The 23,692-nt window shown below is 48.7% G+C and overlaps 1 protein-coding gene across 2 annotated transcripts in view; it reads left to right on the top strand.

The window, feature by feature from the left end:
• HS1BP3 (HCLS1 binding protein 3) overlaps window positions 1–23,692 on the top strand; it is a 141,075-nt gene that overhangs the window by 5,107 nt on the left and 112,276 nt on the right. For both annotated transcript variants that reach the window (XM_075341145.1, XM_075341146.1), the window contains exon 2: window positions 5,097–5,262. In XM_075341145.1, the coding sequence (XP_075197260.1) occupies window positions 5,097–5,262 (166 nt within the window). The remainder of the gene's footprint in view (window positions 1–5,096; window positions 5,263–23,692) is intronic.

Genomic DNA, 23,692 nt, shown 5'->3' with positions numbered 1-23,692 from the left:
CGCACCTACACAACAGTCCGTGGAACACGTGTGTGTGTGTGTGTGTGTGTGTGTGTGTGTGTGTGTGTGTGTTTTACACAGACGTGTGAAAGAGGCATAAGTATGCAAACATACTGTGTTAGTTTCACTAGGCCTTAGTTCTGTTCCTCCATACCTGTGCCCCACCGCACACAAGGCATGGTCTATAAAGACACGGCGCCACATTTACTTTGGTTTTCATTCCCGTTACCTGTTGTATTTTGCCTCAATATTCTGGCACAAATTTAGTGATATTTTGCTCCAAAAACAATGACTGTGCATCCCCCTGCTTTAAAGGGGTTTTCTGGTTTCGGAAACACCCCTATCCTCCGGTTGCAGTTTTTTTTTTTTTTTTTTTTTTTTGTTTTTTTTTTAAAAAGCCACAAAAAAGCTGTACTCACCATCCCTGGGTCCAGCACTGAGTCTCCGCCACTGCTTCTGGAGTCTGTCATTGTGTGCAGTGCCGAGTGCAAGTTGACAGCGCTGCAGCCAATCAGTGAGCTCAGCGGCTCGTGCTATCAATTCGGGCAAAGCTCCTGAACTCCCTGATTGGCTGCAGTTACCTTGAACTCAGCACTGCAGGCAATGACAGACTTCGAGAGCAGCAGTGAATACACAATGCTGGACCCTGGGAGGGTGAATAAAGCACAGTTTTTGTTTGTTTTTTTTTTTAAAAACTATTTACACCAAGGGGACAGCGGTTTCCGAAACTGGTAAACTATGCTAATGCTTTATCCATATTGAAAGTAAATGTAGAGTCATAATTTATTGGTGGCCTGTGACTGTACATACAGTATTTGGAAATTAATTGTTTAAAATAAGTTAATTTAGCTGACCGTACACATTAGATAGCGTCATCTGAACTCTCCTGACTGTCTACCTCGCACACATTAACGCTCGCATCAGCCGTGCAATCGTGTGTTTTCAGAAAGAGCTGCTGCCAGATACCTCTACCAGGGGCTTATGTAGCAGAAGTTAGGCTGCTGCCACCAAGTATGCGAGTTCGGCCGACGTCCATCCAATGTCTGGGGTCCTTTTAAGGGTGTTTTCTCTTCTCTTGTTTAAAAATGGTTAAACTGCAAAGGTCTTGAAAACAAAAAAAAAATGCAACCATGTAAATTATTTTTATTAAAATCCTCTCTATTCTCAAGTAGGGCTGGAGAAGTAAACGAAAGGTGAAAACCTAAAAGCGCAATAGGGTAAAACCTGGTGAGACAGGGGTGAGGGGATACATGAATCTCCTCACCTGGGGTGGTTGTGTGAGACACAACCACTATGTAGCCATAAAGGCTGCTGCCGATCCACGGGTGTAGAGACACCAAGACGGAATACCCTTCGTTCCCGTATGACCAAACAATGAGTCGGTTACCATTTAACAGGTTTATTCTACGCGTTTTGAGGCGATCTGGTTTCATCCTGAGGAAGAGGTCAGATTGCCTTGAAACACTTAGATAACATTTAACAGGTTTATTAATCTACGCGTCTCAAGGCGATCTCTTTCGGATAAAATCAGATTGCCTCGAAATGCGTAATTAACCTGTAAAATTTTATTTGACTCCTCTTTTGGTTACACGGGCAGGGCAGGGGAACCACTTTGTTGTATTCCAAGTAGGGATGGAAGCCTTTTCATTTTGTAGAGTACAGCTCTTTACTTAGGTTACCTGCCACTCTGCTTTCTCAGGGCGTCCGGAGAGCGTGTCACGTCTATGCTTTAGAGTAGGGGTGGCTTGCGAACCAGATGTGGCTCTTTTGATGGTCGCATCTGGCTCGCAGACAAATCTTCTGGTCTGTTAGACACACTTTGTTTCCCCCCAAACTAGGGGAAAAATGGGGGTGCATCTTTCAAACCACATATGGCTTACCGGGGCGACAGTGGTGGCACAGGGTCGGCGATACAGCGGACTCGTGGGCTTTCATGGCGGCAGGTGCCATTGATCTGTGGGCTGCTTTGAATCTTCCATAGTTGACGAGATCAACTTCAAGAAAAATGGCCGCGGAGGTGGCACGTGCGCAGATAGGACTCCGCAGCCATTTTCTTGAAGTCAATCTCGTCAACTGCGGGAGACTCAAAGCAGCTCACAGATCAATGGCGCCCGTCGTCACGACAGCCCATGAGCCCGCAGCAGTATTGCCGACCATTCGCATACTGACTGAGTCGCGACACCCTCTCCTCCGTGCCCGCAGCATCGCTTACCCTGCCTCCTGGGACCTTCTGAGCCGCTCCACCACTGCCGCTTTCCCCTAGTGAGTATGGCTCTCTTGGAATTACATTTTAAAATATGTGGCTTTCATGGGTCTCTCAGCCAAAAAGGTTCCCGACCCCCTCCCTTAGAGCCTGCTCGCTCCGAAGCTGGCCGTATAGATGGATCCAGCTAACCTTGATGTCCCTGCTTATCTATCATACTGTGCCGGCAAAGCTGCCTCACCAGCCTACAAGAGCGCACAGTTCAGACCAGTGGTGAAACGATGCCGTTGGTCCTAGCTAGTAATCTTAAGAAACACACTGCCTCCGGCAAGGCAGACAGTCGGGGAGAGGTGTGCTCCTGAGCCAACTCTTACAGGAGTGTTATCATCAGTAAGCACCACCGCTTGGTTCATGAGGAACTGCTGGTGTCCACCATTCCATCAATGCAGCACAACAATGAGGTTGGGTGGAAACCATCGAGCAGATGTGAACGAACCCTTATGTTCACTGGCGATATGTGACTTTTGGTGGCGCTAGCTAATTTAGTGCTTTTTGATTTAGTGAAGTGACCAGTTACGGTATGTCATAGGGTTAAAGGAAAAACATGGACGCAGTTCTATTTGTATGAATCACATATGGTTCTGTACGGGGCCTAATCCACAAGAATGGGCCCAGTAAATTGCTCAGCAGGGAAGACATCATTACCGCGGGTCTGGAGTGTTTTATGCATGGTGTGTATTATCCCGTGTCCTGTTCTAACCTTTCCTTGGTGTCGGTCCAGTGGTTGTGCCGCTGCACAGCATCTTCTGTCATCACATTATAACGCCCGGAGGTCTGCTAGCTAATGATCCCCTTTATAGGAGACGTGGCCAAATCCTACAAAATAATGTTTAATGCTAAAATCAAATTACTGCCTGAATCTAATGCTTTCTGATTCTGGTGCCCGGACTCCAAGTGTTGGTTACATTTCATGTTTTTGTCCAAATGTCCAGTTGTTCTATAGTAGACAGTTTTTGTGTGTAGCTAGTGAGACGGCATCAGGGGCTCTACAGGCCACTTACCGGAGCGTGAGGATCTGCAATATATTGCTGTTGCACTTGGCTGTACTAGTCCTTGTTACAGATGACTTTCCCAAGAAATTTAGACTCCCCAGATTGCAAATTTTTAGGACTGGATTCTTTGGGTGTTAAAAAAAACCCCCAAAAAATATATACTCCTCTGTACTCCCTGGCTTGTCCTGTTGCCGCAGCTCCGCTCTCTCCTCTCTCCGCAGCTCCGCTCTCCCTCTCTCTCCGCAGCTCACCCTCTCTCTCCGCAGCCCCGCTCTCTCTCCGCAGCCCCGCTCTCTCTCCGCAGCCCCGCTCTCTCTCCGCAGCCCCGCTCTCTCTCCGCAGCCCGCTCTCTCTCCGCAGCTCTCCGCTCTCTCTCCGCAGCTCTCCGCTCTCTCTCCGCAGCTCTCCGCTCTCTCTCCGCAGCTCTCCGCTCTCTCTCCGCAGCTCTCCGCTCTCTCTCTCCGCAGCTCTCCGCTCTCTCTCTCCGCAGCTCTCCGCTCTCTCTCTCCTCCGCAGCTCTCCGCTCTCTCTCTCCGCAGCTCTCCGCTCTCTCTCTCCGCAGCTCTCCGCTCTCTCTCTCCGCAGCTCTCCGCTCTCTCTCTCCGCAGCTCTCCGCTCTCTCTCTCCGCAGCTCTCCGCTCTCTCTCTCCGCAGCTCTCCGCTCTCTCTCTCCGCAGCTCTCCGCTCTCTCTCTCCGCTCTCTCCTCTCTCCGCAGCTCTCCGCTCTCTCTCTCCGCTCTCTCCTCTCTCCGCAGCTCTCCGCTCTCTCCTCTCTCCGCAGCTCCCCCCTCTCTCCTCTCTCCGCAGCTCCCCCCTCTCTCCTCTCTCCGCAGCTCCCCCCCTCTCTCCTCTCTCCGCAGCTCCCCCCCTCTCTCCTCTCTCCGCAGCTCCCCCCTCTCTCCTCGCCTCCCCCATTTCTCCCCCTCTTTCTGCAGCTCCCCCCCCCCCCCTCTCTCCGCAGCTCCCCCCTCTCCTTGGTCCGCAGCCCCCCTGCCGGTGACGTTCATCGCCCCCATGCGTTCACCTTGGATTCAGTCAGTGCTGAAAGATCCAGACTGAAGACAAAAATAATCTTTTTAGTCTTTGGTTTTATTTTTAGAAAGGCATTCAGAAAATACCTTCCTCCCCAAATGCAGTTGTTTTTTACAAAAACAAACTGTATGGTGCTCACTCTCCCCAGGTCCAACGCTGAGTCACTACCGCTGCGTATGGTCTGTCATTGTCTGCCTGTAGCACTGACATGTCAACAGCGCTGCAGCCAGTCACTGAGCTCAGCAGCTCCCGCTCATTTTGTTGGCAAGAGCAGCTCAAAGCTGATTGGCTGCAGTTATGTCAACGTGGCATCAGCACTGTAGACAATACTAGACACAGGCAGCAGTGGTGGACCTGGGGAGGGGGAGTTAAGCACAGTTTTCATTTTTTTAAAAAAAAAATGCAGCTGTGGATAGGGGTTTTCCAGAACTAAAAAAAAAACCTTTAAAAACATATGAAAAAGATTTTACTCAACTGGCAGTGCAGAGAAATCAAGCCACATGCTAATTATCCTTTAAGTGCACAGACTGGATAACACCCCCCCCCCCCCCCCCTACCCTCGCCAATGCACTTCCAGGGTGATTTGCTTGTGGCTTCAGAGCTTGATTTCTCAGCACTGGCACATTGGATTATTGCAAAACAGGTATCATTTGGATGGTGCAGTCATGGTCCCCTTCCTACTGTAGATCAAGATATCCATGATGAGGGAATATAGGCCCCTCGCTCATCCATGCACTCCGTTCTTCAGGTGGCTGTTGCCCATGTGTGCTCCGATAAGCCCTTAATACCTGATGTTCACTTTTATCCAGGCAGGTTCAGAATGTGCACACGGCTCTGGACATGTGGGTCCCAGAATACCAGGAGATCCGTGGGAAGATGATGACCGGACACGTGGAATATCAGATTGTGGTGGTCACCTCTCTACCTGCTTTCAAATCAGCCAGACACCGGTCTGAGGACGTGGTACAGTTTGTGGTACGTACACGGTGGTGATGGCGCTCATTACACACTGTATATATAGTGGGGTCACAGCCATTCATAGTCTGAGTATCTCAGATCATTTACTTAATTAAAGCACCACTCTAGTGGTTTTTTTTTTTTCAGTGCTGGAGTGGCGCTTTAAATATAAGACCACCCCCCCCCCCCTTCCTTATCATATATTTACCTTTTGTCCCGCAGCGCCATCTTGTGCCCGGAACTTATGACAGTCCGGAAATCAGAAATTTAGTCTAAATCCAAATCTATGAGAGCCATAACGAGGCTCTCATAGACTTGTATTGAGTTGTGACCTCCTGCGCACCTCCATGAAACACTGGAAGATCACTAATCACAAGAGAGCGACTCTGGAAAAAGATGAAGACCGCAGCAGCTGTGTTTAAGACATTGGGCCGGGGGTTTACTTTTAAAACATCACTCCAGCAGTGAAATAAAACAAAACACTGCAGGGGTTCATTTAAGCTATACGCATTTTATGGTGAGGATCCAAAAGTCAAACTATCGCTAAGGATGGGTATGTAAAGCACTGATTGAAGCAAATTTATGCCTATTCTTATAGGAGTTGTGATCATTGTACCCCGATATGAGACAGGGATTGGATTTACTTAGAAATCATGCACACGTAGCATATTTGCTGCAGTTTTTTTCAGGACAGATTTGCATGTTTGAAACCTGCAGCAATATACAGTATTAATAATAATATTATTATTATTATTATTATTATTATTATTATTATTATTATTACACCATTAATTCCATGGCGCTTTACAAGTGAGAAAGGGTATACATAAAATCTAGTACAACAATCATTAACAGTATAAAACAGACTGGTATAGGAGGAGAGAGGACCCTGCCCACGAGGGCTCACAGTCTACAGGGAATGGGTGATGGTACAATAGGTGAGGACAGAGCTGGTTGCGCAGTGGTGTACTGGACTGAGGGTTATTGTAGGTTGTAGGCTTGTTGGAAGAGGTGGGTCTTGAGGTTCCTCTTGAAGCTTTTCACAGTAGGGGAGAGTCTGATATGCTGAGGTAGAGCGTTCCAGAGTATGGGGGAGGCACGGGAGAAATCTTGCACGCGATTGTGGGAAGAGAAGATGAGAGAGGAGTAGAGAAGGAGATCTTGTGAGGATCTGAGGTTGCGTGCAGGTAAGTATTGGGAGCCTAGGTCACAGATGTAAGGAGGAGACAGGTTGTGGATGGCTTTGTATGTCATGGTTAATGTTTTGAACTGGAGTTGCTGAGTGATGGGAAGCCAGTGAAGGGATTGGCAGAGTGGCGAGGCTGGGGAATAGCGAGGGGAGAGGTGGATTAAGCGGGCCCCAGAGTTTAGGATAGATTGGAGGGGTGCAAGAGTGTTGGAAGGGAGGCCAGAGAGCAGGAGGTTGCAGTAGTCGAGGCGGGAGATTATGAGGGCATGCACTAATATTTTTGCAGATTCTTGGTTAGGGCTCTTCTCCACTTGCGATATCTATGTGCGAGTACGATCAGATAGAAAATCGGATCGCACTTGCACCAGTGTTAATCAATAAGGTCGTGTCCTCTTGCTAAATGCTTTACGGCACGTCTCGTGCTCTCGGTGAAATCGCAGCATGCTGCGATTTGCACCGAGTCTCAGCTCTCGCACCCCCATGCAAGCCTATGGGAGCGAGAAAAAAAATCAGAATCCGGGTGGCATACGCATGTCATACAGATGGCATACGCATGTCACACGGATCCTTGACACTTGCATACCACGTCAGACTGGCTACCGGAGGAATCTCCAGTAATACCGTGCCTGGCCGCGGTTACATGCACTGAACTCCGGAGCTCTAGAGTGCAGCCTGAACAGCGAGCGCCGAGTGATTGATTCCCAGCGATTGCTGTTCAGTTCAGCACAGCTGCAGACAGGCCGGGCTGATCTCCGGAGCTCAGGTGACAGATCCGGGGTTCAGTGCAGGTAACCGCGGCCAGACCTTGGTATTACTGGAGATTCCTCCGGTAGCGAGTCTGACGCGGTATGCATAAACACTCACATAGCACTCGCATGATGCTCGCATGTCATACAGATGCTGTGAGGAAAAAAACACACACTGTACGCAGATCATACACAGGACACTCGACTCACATTTGTAGCCGAGTGTCGTTGTGAATATGTAAACGCAAGTGGAGAAGAGCCCTTAAGGAAAGCACGGATCCGGGAGATATTTTTGAGTTGTAGTCTGCATGAGGTGAAGAGGGCTTGGATGTGTGGCTTGAAGGATAGAGCAGAGTCGAGGGTTACTCCAAGGCAACGAGCTTGTGAGACTGGGGAGAGTGAGAAGCCATCAACTTTGATGGATAGGCTTGGTGGAGGAGTTGAATGAGGAGGAGGAAAGACAATGAATTCTGTTTTGTCCATGTTAAGCTTTAGACAAACATTGTGGGATTTTGCTTTCTAAGGCCCTGTGCGCACGCTGCGGATTTACTGTGGATTTGCTGCAGAAAATGTTTCTAACATTGCTGCAGTCATTCCCCAGAAAATCCTATGGGTGTTAAAAAATGCTGTGCGCGCACTGTTTTTATTTTTTTTTTATATACCCGCGGATTTACCCGCAGATTTTTCCGCTGCGGAACTAATGAGCATGTCACTTCTTTTCCGCAGGTACCTGCGGTTTTTGCCATAGATAATGGTAAAAATCCGCAGGGACCAACTTGCGGAAAATCCGCTGCAAATCTGCACAAAATCCGAGGCAAAACCGCATGCGGATTTCGTTGCGGTTTTGGTTCGTTTTTTTTTTCTGCGGGTTTGGAATTCATTAAGAGGGTCCAGTGTTTTCTTAAGAAAAAGGCACTTTCTAGTGCGCACATAGCCTAAGGAGGTAACATCAGGTCCAGAGAGGTAGATCTGCGTATCATCAGCATAGAGGTGATACTGAAAGCTGTGGGACTCTATGAGCTGTCCCAGGCTGAAGATGTAGATGGAGAACAGCAGGGGTCCAAGAACTGAACCTTGGTTCAAGAGATGGGTTAGGCTACTTTCACACATCCGGATTTTTGCTCTGCGGCACAATACGGCGTTCTGCAGAAAAACCGCAACCGGCTTTTGTAACGCCGGTTGCGTTTTTTTTTTTGCATAGACTTACATTAGTGCCGTATTGTGCCGCAGGGGCTTGCGTTCCGTCCGTTTTTTGCCGCATGCAGCAGATTTAGCCGATGCGGCGGCCGGATCGAACGTTCCCTGCAACGTTTTTTGCTCCGGCAAAAAACACTGCATCGCGCCGCATCCGGCCGCTGCGGTGCATTTTTCAATGCATACCTATGGAGGCCGGATGCGGCGCGATGCGGAAAAAAAAAAACGCATCCGCTCGCCGCATGCGGTTTTTTTCCACTGCGCATGCTCAGTAGCATGCCACAACCGGAAAAAAACGGACGGGCCGCATGTAAAAACTTATGCAAAGGATGCGGTGTTTTCGCCGCATCCGTTGCATAGTTTTCACAGCCGGATTGAGCCGCACTGCTCAAACCGGATGTGTGAAAGTAGCCTTAAGTGGTTAGATGTGATCTTGAGAGTAGAATGGAAACATGATCTTCTGTCATGCAGGAGAAGCTGGATTTTGAGGAAGAGGGCTGAGTAGCTATGATGAGGGGCTGTGGGGATTGTGGACCAAAGCTTGCTCTGATGGTGGTACCAGAAAATTAGGGCTGACTGTGCTTTTTACACTAGACCAGGGGTCTGACATCGCTTTTTACACTAGATTGGAGGGCTGACTGTGCTTTATACACTAGACCGGAGGGCTGACTGCACCATTTACACTAGAGTAGGGGAACTGACTGTGCCATTTACGCTAGAGTAGGGGAACTGACTGTGCCATTTACGCTAGAGTAGGGGAACTGACTGTGCCATTTACACTAGAGTAGGGGAACTGACTGTGCCATTTACGCTGGGCCGGGGCGCTGACTTCACCATTTAGATTAGACCGAGGTGGACTGACTGCGCCATTTACATTAGACCGAGGGGGACTGACTGCACCATTTACACTAGGACGGGGGGACTGACTACACCATTTACACTAGATCGGGGGGCTATTATATCTCTATGGACAAAACCTCATTCTTTTTTTTTTTTTTTTTTTTTTTTCTTTTTTCCACTTGTTCTGGTTTTAGCGCAGGGTCTTGCTCCTTTGTCCCTCTTCAGCTCCTTCTGTACTATCCCATCCTAGATTACTCTGACCACCTGTCGATCATCTTTGAAGTCATCACTTTAGGACTTTTAAGGCAACCATGTGTGCCCAAGTATAAAGAAAGGATCTGTTTTTGGCTACAAAAGGTTTGCCAGGAGTTTCATCTCCTTTCACTTGGCTCAGCTCTAGCCAGGTCTTTAACTATCTCCTCTGTTACTCCTCACTCCTTTTCTAGCACCAGCGTTTATTCCCAAGCTCAGTGCAGCTTATCTATGTGAACGCCACATCTATCATTCTGTAATCAATATTCGAGATAACCAGCTTCTTGCAGCTGTTCTAGATGCAGTTTACATCTTAGTCTCTGCTATCAAGGTAACGCATCTCTGCAAGCAAGTTCCTGAATGCAAACATCTGTCCTGCTAACCATATCCCTGCTGCAATTCCAGACTGCTTATCCTTCTCTATAGTTCTTGTGAGTGACTGCTCTCTAGTAGTGTCTGGGGCTTCAAGCTTTGCTTGTCCTTCTGCTGTCCTGAATAAACTGTTCCTCACTGATTGACATGCTGACCTTTCTGCTCCTTCGAGCCGCTCACCTCGATCTACAGCGTAAAGACTCCACCTCACTAGGTGAGCTCACAACTCGCCATGGCCTAATCCTAATTTTCGGCCAAGGGATTCTAGCAACATAGGGAAAGTTTTTAAAATGAAGTATATATTTTTTTTTTTCTACTTTTCTATTAATCGCCTCCTGTTTCTTTAAGGCTAGCTTCACACTTGCGTTGGACAGTATCCGTTGCATTGCGTTGTGTGACGGATGCAACGGATGCGTTGCATATAATGGCACAACAGATGCAACGGATCATACAAAACAACGGAAAGCTTTTTTTTTTATTTATTTTTTTTCTTCTTTACAGTTTTACCGGCAGCAGACTATTGTGAACAATCAGCTGAGAGCTCTCACATGCCGGCGGCCGGGCGCTCAGCTGAGAGCTCTCACATGCCGGCGGCCGGGCGCTCAGCTGAGAGCTCACATGCCGGCGGCCGGGCGCTCAGCTGAGAGCTCACATGCCAGCGGCCGGGCGCTCAGCTGAGAGCTCTCACATGCCGGCGGCCGGGCGCTCAGCTGAGAGCTCTCACATGCCGGCGGCCGGGCGCTCAGCTGAGAGCTCTCACATGCCGGCGGCCGGGCGCTCAGCTGAGAGCTCTCACATGCCGGCGGCCGGGCGCTCAGCTGAGAGCTCTCACATGCCGGCGGCCGGGCGCTCAGCTGATCGCTCTCACATCCCGGCGGCCGGGCGCCCAGCTGAACGTTCGGCCACCGAGAAACAAAATAAAGTTTGTGTTTTTTTTTTTTTTTTTATTTTTTTTAAAAAAAAAAAAAAAAAAGCATGCGCAGTGAAAAATAAAGGTTTCCGCCGCTCAAAAAAAGTTACATGCTGCGTTCCCTCCGCCCGACGCAGCGTCAAAATAACGACGCTGCGTCGTCCAGCGGATGCAACGCTGATACTTGCGTTACAGTGCGTTGTCCATACAAGTCTATGGAAAATAGCGCAGTGCGTTAACGGACTACGCTATTCTCCATAGTGACGGACTGCGCTGAACGCAAGTGTGAAAGTACAATTAAAACTGAGCGTTACGTAGATATCTTCTCTGTGTCTCAGGAGATAAACCAAGTCCCTCCTTTCTTTCTTTCTTTCTTTCTTTCTCCTTCTCGTGTTTGGCTGTAGGACAATTAGCTGCAGCAGACACCTCCCTTCTTGGTCCCTGTCTGCATATTGCTTGTTCAGTGTCATCATTTACTTATAGATTTATTGTTCCTTTTAGGGTAAATGCTGCTACAAACAAAACCCATTCCGGCATCATAAACATTTCTTCAGCGCTCTATTGGGAGACCCAGACGATTGGGGTATAGCTACTGCCCTCCGGAGGCCACACAAAGCACTACACTAAAAAGTGCAAGGCCCCTCCCCTTCTGGCTATACCCCCCCGTGGTATCACGGGTTCTCCAGTTTTCAAGCTTTGTGCGAAGGAGGTCAGACATCCACGCATAGCTCCACAGATTTTAGTCAGCAGCAGCTGCTGACTATTTCGGATGGAAGAAAAGAGGGCCCATATAGGGCCCCCAGCATGCTCCCTTCTCACCCGTGGATGGTGTTGTAAGGTTGAGGTACCTATTGCTGGTACAGGGGCTGGAGCCCCACATGCTGTTTTCCTTCCACATCCCCTTGTAGGGCTCTGTGGAAGTGGGATCCTGCCGGCCTCTAAGCTCTGACGCCGGGCTCCATCCACAGACCCAGTTGAACCTGATGGATATGGAGCAGGAGTACAATCAGGGACATGGCCCTGCATCATACAGGTACTCTGTGTCCCCGGCAGGCACAGACACACTCCGGGCTGGCTGGGTGTTGTAGTGCGCCGGGGACCGTAACGATTGAGTTGGTGTTCCTGCAGTTTACTGGGGGACTTTTGTGTTGTGGGAACGCAGCGCCGACCCCCACTGGACCGGCGGCGCTGCTGTGACTTGTAGTGCGCCGGGGACACGCCGACCGCGCTTTTACGGCGGCGGCGTTTATAAATCCAGTCCCCGGCTTTTGCGGCCTAGCTCCGCTTCGTTCCCGCCCCCACCCTGTCAATCAGGGTAGGGGAGAGACGCTGTTTCGCAGCAGCGACGAGGGCTGGAGCCTGATTTACATGCTCCAGCCCTCTCACTAGGCACAGAGGGAAGCAGGCTTCCCGCTCTTAGCCAGGAACGCCCAGGGCCCGCCCCCCCTCCTCTCCCAGGACGCCGGCAGCCATTACATGCAGTCTGGCTGGAGGAAGGACGCAAGGCTCTGGGAGACCTGGACTAGGGGGCTTTTGGCGACCACACACCCGCTCTTAAGCGGGCGGTAAGCGGCATTTCAGCTGGCCCCTCTAGTGCCTCAGTGTGTATTGGTGTACTGTGTCACCAGATATATATATTTATTTATTTCTTGCACTGTGAGGTCGCTTCCTGGCTGGATACCCCAGTTCGCTCTGAGGAGGCAGCAACATGTCATCCACAAAACGCAAGGCTGCCAAGGCTAGGGCTGTGTACACTGCGTGTGCTGCATGTGGGGCTGCTCTACCAGCAGGTTCCAAAGACCCCCATTGTGTGCAATGCTCAGATCCGGTGCTGCTTCGCCAGCCGGAGTCCGGAGGGGTAGTGACCCAGGCTGAGACGCTTGTAAGTCCTGCCCCGGTGTCAGGGACAGACTTTGCAGTTTTTGCTGATGGAATGTCTGTGACTATGGCAAAAATCCTTGAAACTTTGCAATCCATGACTGGGGCTCAGTCTATGGACACGGCGAGGTCTCTGTCCGCTAATCCCCCTCAGTTGGAATTAATCCAGACTGCAAGGGGGTCCCCGGCTTCCCAGGCTGAGTATTATGACTCAGATGATAGCCCCAGCCACCCTAAGCGAGCTCGCTGGGAAAGACCCTCAACGTCATCACACTGCTCAGGGTCTCAGCGCAATCAGTCGCCCAGTGATGCGTCTGAAGAGAGTGATCAGGAGTCTTATCCTGGAACCCCTCTCAATCTGGATACCCCGGATGGGGACGCCATGGTAAACGAGCTTATCTCAGCCATCAATAGACTGTTGGATATTTCTCCCCCAGCTCCTTCTGCAGAGGAGGCAGCTGCAGAGCAGGAGAAGTTTCGTTTCCTCTATCCCAAGCGTAAATTGAGTGCTTTCTTGGATCACTCTGACTTCAGAGAGTCAATCCAGAAACACGACGCTCATCCAGAAAGGCGTTTCTCTAAACGTTCTAAGGATACACGTTTTCCTTTCCCCCCTGATGTGGTCAAGCGCTGGACCCAGTGTCCAAAAGTAGACCCCCCGATTTCCAAACTTGCAGCTAGATCCATAGTTGCAGTGGAGGATGGCGCTTCACTTAAGGATGCCAATGACAGACAGATGGACCTTTGGTTAAAATCTGTCTATGAAGCTATCGGCGCGTCGTTTGCTCCAGCATTCGCAGCCGTATGGGCACTCCAAGCTATTTCAGCTGGTTTAGCAAAAGTGGATGCTGTCATACATCCAGCGGTGCCGCAAGTGGCGTCCCTTACCTCGCAGATGTCTGCGTTTGCGTCTTACGCTATCAATGCGGTCCTAGAATCTACCAGCCGCACCTCAATGGCGTCCGCCAATTCGGTAGTTTTGCGCAGAGCCTTGTGGTTAAAGGACTGGAAAGCAGATGCTGGTTCCAAAAAATGTTTAACCAGCTTGCCTTTATCTAGAGATAGACTGTTTGGCGAGCCATTGGCTGACATCATTAAACAGTCCAAGGGTAAAGACTCTTCCTTACCCCAGCCCAGATCAAGCAAACCTCAGCAGAAAAAATGGCAGCAGAGGTTTCAGTCCTTTCGAGGTTCGGGCAAGACACAATTCTCCTCGTCCAAAGGGACTCAGAGGACGCAAAGAGTCTCAGATTCCTGGCGGGCTCACGCACGCCCCAAGAAAGCAAATGGAGGAACCGCTTCCAAAGCGGCTACCTCATGACTTCCAGCCCCCCCCCTCCGCATCTCCGGTCGGGGGCAGGCTCTCCCGCTTTTCCGACATTTGGATGTCACAGGTCAAAGACCGGTGGGTGACAAACATTTTGTCTCGCGGGTACAGAATCGAGTTCAGTTCTCGTCCTCCAGCTCGGTTCTTCAGAACCTCCCCACATCCAGACCGAGCAGATGCCCTGCTGCAGGCGGTGGACTCCCTAAGAGCGGAAGGAGTAGTGGTTCCTGTACCGCCTCAGGAACAAGGGCGAGGGTTTTACTCCAATCTCTTTGTGGTTCCAAAAAAGGACGGCTCGTTCCGTCCTGTTCTGGATCTAAAGCTGCTCAACAAACATGTGCACGCCAGACGGTTCCGGATGGAAACCCTCCGCTCTGTCGTTGCCTCAATGTCTCAAGGAGACTTCCTTGCCTCAATAGACATCAAAGATGCTTATCTCCACGTGCCAATTGCTACAGAACATCAACGTTTTCTACGTTTTGTGATAGGAAACGACCATCTTCAGTTCGTAGCTCTGCCATTCGGTCTGGCGACAGCCCCCCGGGTCTTCACCAAGGTCATGGCGGCGGTGGTAGCAGTCTTGCACTCTCAGGGACACTCGGTGATCCCTTACCTAGACGATCTACTTGTCAAGGCACCCTCTCAAGAGGCATGCACACTCAGTCTACATGCTACGCTGGAGACTCTACAGACGTTCGGATGGATCATCAACTTTCCAAAGTCGAATCTGTCACCGTCACAGTCGCTAACGTATCTTGGCATGGAGTTTCATACTCGAGCAGCGAGAGTGAAGCTTCCGCTGAACAAGCAGCGGTCCCTACAGACAGGGGTGCAATCCCTCCTTCAAGGCCAGTCGCACCCCTTACGGCGCCTCATGCACTTCCTCGGGAAGATGGTGGCAGCCATGGAAGCAGTTCCCTTTGCGCAGTTTCATCTGCGCCCACTTCAATGGGACATTCTCCGCCAATGGGACGGGAAGTCAACGTCCCTGGACAGGAAAGTCTCTCTTTCCCAGACGGCCAAGGACTCTCTACAATGGTGGCTCCTTCCCACCTCATTGTCTCAGGGAAGATCCTTCCTGCCCCCATCCTGGGCAGTGGTCACGACAGATGCGAGTCTGTCAGGGTGGGGAGCAGTGTTTCTCCACCACAGGGCCCAGGGGACGTGGACTCCGCAGGAGTCCACCCTTCAGATCAATGTTCTGGAAATCAGGGCAGTGTATCTTGCCCTACTGGCCTTCCAACAGTGGCTGGAAGGAAAGCAGATCCGAATCCAGTCGGACAACTCCACAGCGGTGGCATACATCAACCACCAAGGAGGGACGCGCAGTCGGCAAGCATTCCAAGAAGTCCGGCGCATTCTAATGTGGGTGGAGGACACAGCATCCACCATATCCGCGGTTCACATCCCAGGCGTAGAAAATTGGGAAGCAGACTTCCTCAGTCGCCAGGGCATGGACGCAGGGGAGTGGTCCCTTCACCCGGACGTGTTTCAGGAAATCTGTCGCCGATGGGGAGTGCCGGACGTCGACCTAATGGCGTCCCGGCACAACAACAAGGTCCCGGCATTCATGGCGAGGTCGCGCGATCAAAGAGCTCTGGCGGCAGACGCATTAGTTCAAGATTGGTCGCAGTTCCGGCTCCCATACGTCTTCCCACCTCTGGCACTCTTGCCCAGAGTGTTACGCAAGATCAGATCCGATTGCAGCCGCGTCATACTCGTCGCCCCAGACTGGCCGAGGAGATCGTGGTATCCGGATCTGTGGCATCTCACGGTCGGTCGACCGTGGTCACTGCCAGACCGACCAGACTTACTGTCCTAAGGGCCGTTTTTCCATCAGAATTCTGCGGCCCTGAACCTGACTGTGTGGCCATTGAGTCCTGGATCCTAGCGTCCGCAGGATTATCTCAAGGAGTCGTAGCCACAATGAGACAAGCTAGGAAGTCAACGTCTGCTAAGATCTACCACAGAACGTGGAAGATTTTCTTATCCTGGTGCTCTGCACAGAGAGTATCCCCTTGGCCATTTGCATTGCCCACCTTTCTTTCCTTCCTGCAATCGGGGTTGGAAAAGGGCTTGTCGCTCAGCTCCCTTAAAGGGCAAGTCTCGGCACTATCTGTGTTTTTTCAGAAGCGTCTAGCACGTCTTCCTAAGGTGCGCACGTTCCTACAGGGGGTCTGTCATATTGTGCCCCCGTACAAGCGGCCGTTAGATCCATGGGATCTGAACAGAGTACTAGTTGCTCTGCAAAAGCCGCCCTTCGAGCCTCTAAAGGACGTTTCCTTTTCTCGCCTGTCACAGAAAGTGGCGTTTCTTGTTGCGATCACATCGCTTAGGCGAGTGTCTGAGCTGGCAGCTCTGTCATCCAAGGCTCCCTTCCTGGTGTTCCACCAGGACAAGGTAGTGCTGCGCCCCGTTCCGGAGTTTCTCCCTAAGGTCGTATCCTCGTTTCATCTTAATCAGGATATATCCTTGCCTTCCTTTTGTCCTCAGCCGGTTCACCGGTATGAGAAAGACTTACGTTTGCTAGATCTGGTGAGAGCACTCAGAATCTATATTTCTCGCACGGCGCCTATCCGCTGTTCAGATGCACTTTTTGTCCTTGTCGCTGGCCAGCGCAAGGGGTCGCAGGCTTCTAAAGCCACCCTGGCTCGATGGATCAAAGAACCAATTCTGGAAGCCTACCGTTCTGCTGGGCTTCCGGTTCCTTCAGGGCTGAAAGCCCACTCAACCAGAGCTGTGGGTGCGTCCTGGGCTTTGCGACACCAGGCTTCGGCTCAACAGGTGTGCCAGGCAGCTACCTGGTCGAGTCTGCACACTTTCACCAAACATTATCAGGTGCATACCTATGCTTCGGCGGATGCCAGCTTAGGTAGAAGAGTCCTGCAGGCGGCAGTGACACCCCCGTAGGGGAGGGCTGTTTTGCAGCTCTAACATGAGGTATCTCTTTACCCACCCAGGGACAGCTTTTGGACGTCCCAATCGTCTGGGTCTCCCAATAGAGCGCTGAAGAAGAAGGGAATTTTGTTACTTACCGTAAATTCCTTTTCTTCTAGCTCTTATTGGGAGACCCAGCACCCGCCCTGTTGTCCTTCGGGATTTTTTTGTTGTTTGCGGGTACACATGTTGTTCATGTTGAACGGTTTTTCAGTTCTCCGACGTTATTCGGAGTTAATTTGTTTAAACCAGTTATTGGCTTCCTCCTTCTTGCTTTGGCACTAAAACTGGAGAACCCGTGATACCACGGGGGGGTATAGCCAGAAGGGGAGGGGCCTTGCACTTTTTAGTGTAGTGCTTTGTGTGGCCTCCGGAGGGCAGTAGCTATACCCCAATCGTCTGGGTCTCCCAATAAGAGCTAGAAGAAAAGGAATTTACGGTAAGTAACAAAATTCCCTTCTTTTTTCCTTTTTATGGTCAAAATTGTTGGTACCCCTCGTTTAATGGAAGAAAAACCCACGATGGTCACAGAAATAACTTGAATCTGACAAAAGTAATAATAAATTTTAAAAATCTATGAAAATGAACAAATAAAACTCATGAAATCGGCCTGGACAGAAATGATGGTTCTCTCCTTAACTTAATATTTTGTTGCACAACCTTTTGAGGCAATCACTGCAATCAAACGATTCCTGTAATTGTCAATGAGACTTCTGCGCTTCTCAACAGGTATTTTGGCCGCACCTCAAGAGCAAACTGCTCCAGTTGTCTGGTGTTTGGAAAGAGCTGAAACATCATCTGGAAAAGACCACCTTCAAAGATGCTCAACAGGATTTAGGTCAGGGCTCATAGAAGCCACTTCAGAATAGTCCAATGTTTTCCTCTTAGCCATTCTTGGGTGTTTTTAGCGGTGTGTTTTGGGTCATTATCCTGTTGCAAGACCCATGACCTACGACTGAGACCAAGCTTTCTGACACTGGGCAGCACATTTCTCTAGAATCCCTTGACAGTCTTGAGATTTCATTGTACCCTGCACAGATTCAAGACACCCTGTGCCAGATGCAGCAAAGCAGCCCCAGAACATAACAGAGCCTCCTCCATGTTTTACAGTAGGGACAGTGTTCTTTTCTTGATATGCTTCATTTTTCCATCTGTGACCATAGAGCTCATGTGCCTTGCCAAAAGTTCCAGATTCCAGTCTGGCTTTTTTTTTTTTTCTTTCCCCCCCAACAATGGTGCCCTCCTTGGTCGTCTCCCATGTACTCCACTTTGGCTCAAACAACGACGGATGGTGCGATCAAGCTCAAGGAACATCAGAGTCAGAAGTTCACTTTTAATCTCTTTTTAGAAGTTTTTCTGGGCTCTTTTGTTACCATTCGTATTATCTATCTCTTTGATTTGTCATCAATTTTCCTCCTGCGGCCACGTCCAGGGAGGTTGGCTACAATACATGGATCTTACATTTCTGAATAATATGTGCAAGTGTAGTCACAGGAACATCAAGCTGCTTCGAGATGGTCTTATAACCTTTTACCTTTTAACATGATTGTTTTATAATTTTCTTTTCTAATCTCCTGAGACAACTCTTTCCTTTGCTTCCTGAGGTCCATGTTGAGTGTCGTACACAGCATGTCACCAAAAACAGCACCGTGAGTATCTGCAGCCCTATATACAGGCCCGCTGACTGATTACAAGACTGTAGACACCCGTGATGCTAATTAGTGGACACATCTTGAGTTAACATGTCCCTTTTGTCATAATATTTTCAGGGAACCATCATTTCTGTCCAGGCCTGTTTTCATTAGTTATTTTTAAAACAAATTCTGTGGAAGCATGGTTGAAAAGCAATGTCTGACTGTCATTTGTTCAATTTCATTGATTTTTTTTTTTTTTTTTTTTTTTTTTTATTTATGTGATCATTGTGGGTTTTTCTCTCATTAAACTAGGGGTACCAACAATTTTGACAACGTGTATATATGATCCCTTAAAGAAAAAGGGGACCATTGGTTGTTGTCACTATTTTGAGGGCATGCAAAACCCTGTGGAGATCCGGCTTAGTTTGATCCAGCCTATTTGAGGGTTTGAATATTTATTTAGCATTAATTACACGAATACTGACGTGGCGTAACGCTTTACTGTATATAAGTGCGTCGCGGCCGGTGAAGCCATCGGACACCTGCCAGCCACAACGCAACGGGGACAATCCAGATGGCGGCTGACGTAATTCTGTCAGGTAGTTATGTGTGGAGTCTAGAGGTGGGCACATACTGAAGGCATGAGGTCTCCTATTATACTTTTGGTAATGTAGATTGTACGCGGGAATATTTTTATAAAAACAAAACACATTTTGTAGGTTTTTTTTTTTTTTTTTTTTTTTTTTTTTTTTTTTTTTTTTTTATATTGTCTTGAATGACAGCGTGTTAAACTTTTCAACTCTGAGGATTAAAAAAAAATAAAAACCGGTGGAGCCCTGACACGCTCTTTGAATTAGGGTAATATTACCATTATTGGCATTTGTTTCATTATTTTGATGGAGAATCAAATGACTTCAGATTAATTCCAGACCTTCCATCGCCATCAGTGTGGTCACGAAACATGTGAAGCCATGCCTGATGCTGGAACAACACTAAATTAAATTAATAGTATCTACTCCTGGCAGCGACGCGCGTGATAGATTTCTCCTTTCTTAATTTTAGGCTTGGGATTGCCAAAAAAATAATGAGCAGTTACTAAGCCAGCCGGGGCGATTTTTACCTTTGAAATTTCGCCATCAGGGGCACTTGTGTGAGCCGGCAAATAAACATGCTTTATATGCAGCGAGTCATCAGAAACCAATTTATGGTTTAGATTGGGTTTTTATGTTAAATGTGACTTTAAAACATTTTTTCGATAATGTTTTATTTTCATATCACTATATTAAAATGATTCAGCTTTCACACTGGGCACTAGGCTTAAAGGGAACCTGTCAGGTGCAATATGCACCCAGGGCCACCAGCAGTCCTAGGTGCATATTGCTAATCCCTGCCTAACTGTCCCTGTATACACTAGCATAGATAAAGTATTTCTAAAGATCTTTTATCTTATGCTAATGAGCACGGGGACTAGTCACAAGGGTGTTATATCCCCTGACTACTCCGCCCTCTTAGCGTGTTAGTAAGCCCACAGGTGCATACTAATACGGTGTTAGATTCAGCATCACCAGCGGTGACGCACATACCTGTGTCTACAGGAACTTCCGGTCATGCGCAGTAGTATGAAGCCGGGTGTACGTGTCCCGGCTTCAGAGAGGTCTACTGCGCATGACCGGAATTGCCCAAAATTCAGATCAGTGCGGTAACAAAAAACACAGGTACGCACTGGTGATGCTGAATTGAATAGCATGTTAGTAAGCTCCTGTGGGCATACTAACATGCTAAGAGGGCTGACTAGTCAGGGGGATAGAACACCCTTAGGACTAGTCCCCGTGCTCATTAGCATAAGATAAAAGATCTATAGAAATACTTTTTCTACAGATCTCCTTATCTATGCTACTAGATACAGGGACAGTTAGGCAGGGATTTGCAATATGTACCCAGAACTGCTTGTGGATCTGGATACATATTGGACCTGACAGGTTCTGTTTAATATTAGACTCTTCCCATTCTTCACATGGACGTAGACTGACTCACACGGTAGCTTTATGGACGCGTTATCAGAGTATGATCTAATCTCGGCAAAGCTTATTGTAAAGAGATATGTCCAAGCTGTTAATACATCCATTGTGAATGTTGGATCCTGTGTTACTTGTTGTATATAGAGGTGTTATCAGTCATTGTAATATATATACTGTGTGTATATATTATATTTGCAATGCTGTAAATATAACGAGGCTGCTGAAAAGTTTTCTAGTATAAAAAAAACCAAACCAGGTAGTGGGAGTCTAAGGCTGCTTTCATACATCAGTTTTTTGCAATCAGGCACAATCTGGTTTGTGCCTGATGCAACGGATCCATGTCACAGTGTGTAAAAACTGATGCGTTGGATCCGGTAAAAAACGGATCCGTGTTTTTTTTTTTTTTTTTTTTGTTTTTTTTTTTAAAAGCTGAGAGAGACCCCGTCATCACCGCACACCCCGCACTCCCGCACGCATCATCCCCGCACACGCCCTGGCACTCCCGCACGCATCATCCCCGCACACGCCCCGGCACTCCCGCACGCATCATCCCCACACACATGCAGGCACTCCCGCACGCATCATCATCACCGCACACCCCGACACTACCTCAGTGACATCACCGCTGACAGCGCGACTCCCTCAGTTGCTGCGTGGAGCTGATAGAGAGCGGCGGTGTTCCATGGCCGCTCCTGTCAGCTTCATGTAGCAGAGCTGAAAGCGTCGCGGGACCTCTGTGTGTGGATTACGTCGGACCAGGAGGGGTATTTGGGGATTTTAATAAAATGGTGAAAGAGGGTGGTTTTTTTTTTGTTCTTTATTCCAAATAAAGTATTTTTTTGGGTGTATGTGTTTATTTACTTTCACTTACAGGTTAATCATTGGGGGTGTCTCATAGATGCCTCCCATGATTAACCCCTTATTACCCCGATTGCCACCGCACCAGGGCAATTCGGGATGAGCCGGGTAGAGTCCCGGGACTGTCGTATCTAATGCATGCGGCAATTCCGGGCGGCTGCTGGCTGATATTGTTAAGCTGGGGGGCTCCACATAACATGGAGCTCCCCATCCTGAGAATACCAGCCTTCAGCTGTGTGGCTTTACCCTGGCTGGTATCAAAATTGGGGACTGCACGCCGGTTTTTTTTTTTTATATATATTTATTTATTTATTTTATTTATTTAACTGCAAGATATAGACCGGCCCACTGGCGGCTGTGATTGGTTTCATAGTTTTCATAGTTTTTAAGGTTGAAGGGAGACTCTAAGGCGGGCTTTGCACACTACGACATCGCAGGTGCGATGTCGGTGGGCTCAAATTGAAAATGACGTACTTCCGGCATTGCATGCGACATCGTAGTGTGTAAAGGCTCGATGATACGATTAACGAGCGCAAAAGCGTCATAATCGTATCATCGGTGCAGCGTCGGCGTAATCCATGATTACGCTGATGCGACGGTCCGATGTTGTTCCTCGTTCCTGCGGCAGCACACATCGCTGTGTGTGAAGCCGCAGGAGCGAGGAACATCTCCTACCGGCGTCACTGCGGCTTCCGTAGGATATGCGGAAGGAAGGAGGTGGGCGGGATGTTTACATACCGCTCATCTCCGCCCCTCCGCTCCTATTGGCCGCCTGCCGTGTGATGTCGCAGTGACGCCGTACGACCCGCCCCCTTAATAAGGAGGCGGGTCGCCGGCCAAGAGTGACGTTCCAGGACAGGTGAGTCCATGTGAAGCTGCCGTAGCGATAATGCTCGCTACGGCAGCTATCACAAGGATATCGCAGCTGCGACGGGGGCGGGGACTATCGCGCTCGGCATCGCAGCATCGGCTTGCGATGTCGCAGCGTGCAAAGTGCCCCTAAGTCCATCTAGTTCAACCCGTAGCCTAACATGTTGATCCAGAGGAAGGCAAAAAAAACCCAATGTGTCAAACAAGCTCCAATGGGGGAAAAAATTCCTTCCTGACTCCACATACGGCAATCAGACTAGTTCCCTGGATCAACACCCTGTCAAAAAAATCTAATATACATAACTGGTAATATTATATTTTTCAAGAAAGGCATCCAGGCTCTGCTTAAATGTTAGTAGTGAATCACTCATTACAACATCATGCGGCAGAGAGTTCCATAGTCTCACTGCTCGTACAGTAAAGAATCCTCGTCTGTGATTATGATTAAACCTTCTTTCCTCAAGACGTAGCGGATGCCCCCGTGTTCCAGTCGCAGGCCTAGGTGTAAAGAGATCTTTGGAAAGGTCTCTGTACTGTCCCCTCATATGTTTATACATTGTGATTAGATCCCCCCTAAGCCTTTGTTTTTCCAAACTAAATAACCCCAAGTTTAATAACCTGTCTTGGTATTGCAGCCCCCCCCATTCCTCTAATAATCTAGGTCGCTCTTCTATCTACCTGTAAGATTATGCTATTTATAACCTTCTATACTTTTGCTATCAAGAAAAGCATCCATTCCTCTCTTAAATTCGTTCAGTGAGTTGGCCATCACCACTTCCTCAGGAAGAGAGTTCCAGAGCCTCACTGCTCTTACCGTGAAGAACCCTCTTCTATGCTGATGTAGGAATTTTCTTTCCTCCAATCGAAGAGAATGCCCCCTTGTTCTTGTCATAGTCCTTGGTACAAACAGATCATGGGAGAGATCTCTATATGGCCCTCTGATATATTTGTACATATTTATTAGGTCTCCCCTAAGTCTTCTCTTTTCTAGAGTAAATAGACCTAATTTTGATAACCTTTCTGGGTATTGTAATGCACCCACTCCATTTATTATTTTAGTAGCCCGCCTCTGAACCCTTTCAAGTTCAGTAATGTCTTTCTTGAGCAACGGCGCCCAAAATTGCACACAATACTCCAAGTGTGGTCTGACGAGTGATTTGTACAGAGGGAGAATGATGTTTTCATCTCGTGCCCCCAGACCTCTTCTAATGTATCCCATCACCCTATTTGCTTTGGTGGCTGCTGCCTGACACTGGGCACTCCAATTTAGATTCTTATTGACTAAGATGCCTAAGTCTTTTTCCATGTCTGATTTCCCCAGCAGTTTCCCATTTAGTAAGTAATCGTAGCATCTGTTTCTCCTTCCCATGTGCATAACCTTACACTTATCTGTGTTAAACCTCATTTGCCATTTTTCAGCCCA

This window comes from Anomaloglossus baeobatrachus, chromosome 3 (genome assembly GCF_048569485.1).
Source record: "Anomaloglossus baeobatrachus isolate aAnoBae1 chromosome 3, aAnoBae1.hap1, whole genome shotgun sequence".
Taxonomy (NCBI): Eukaryota; Metazoa; Chordata; class Amphibia; order Anura; family Aromobatidae; genus Anomaloglossus; species Anomaloglossus baeobatrachus.
Note: the sequence above shows the minus strand (reverse complement) of the source record. Positions and strands in the feature narration are given on the sequence as shown.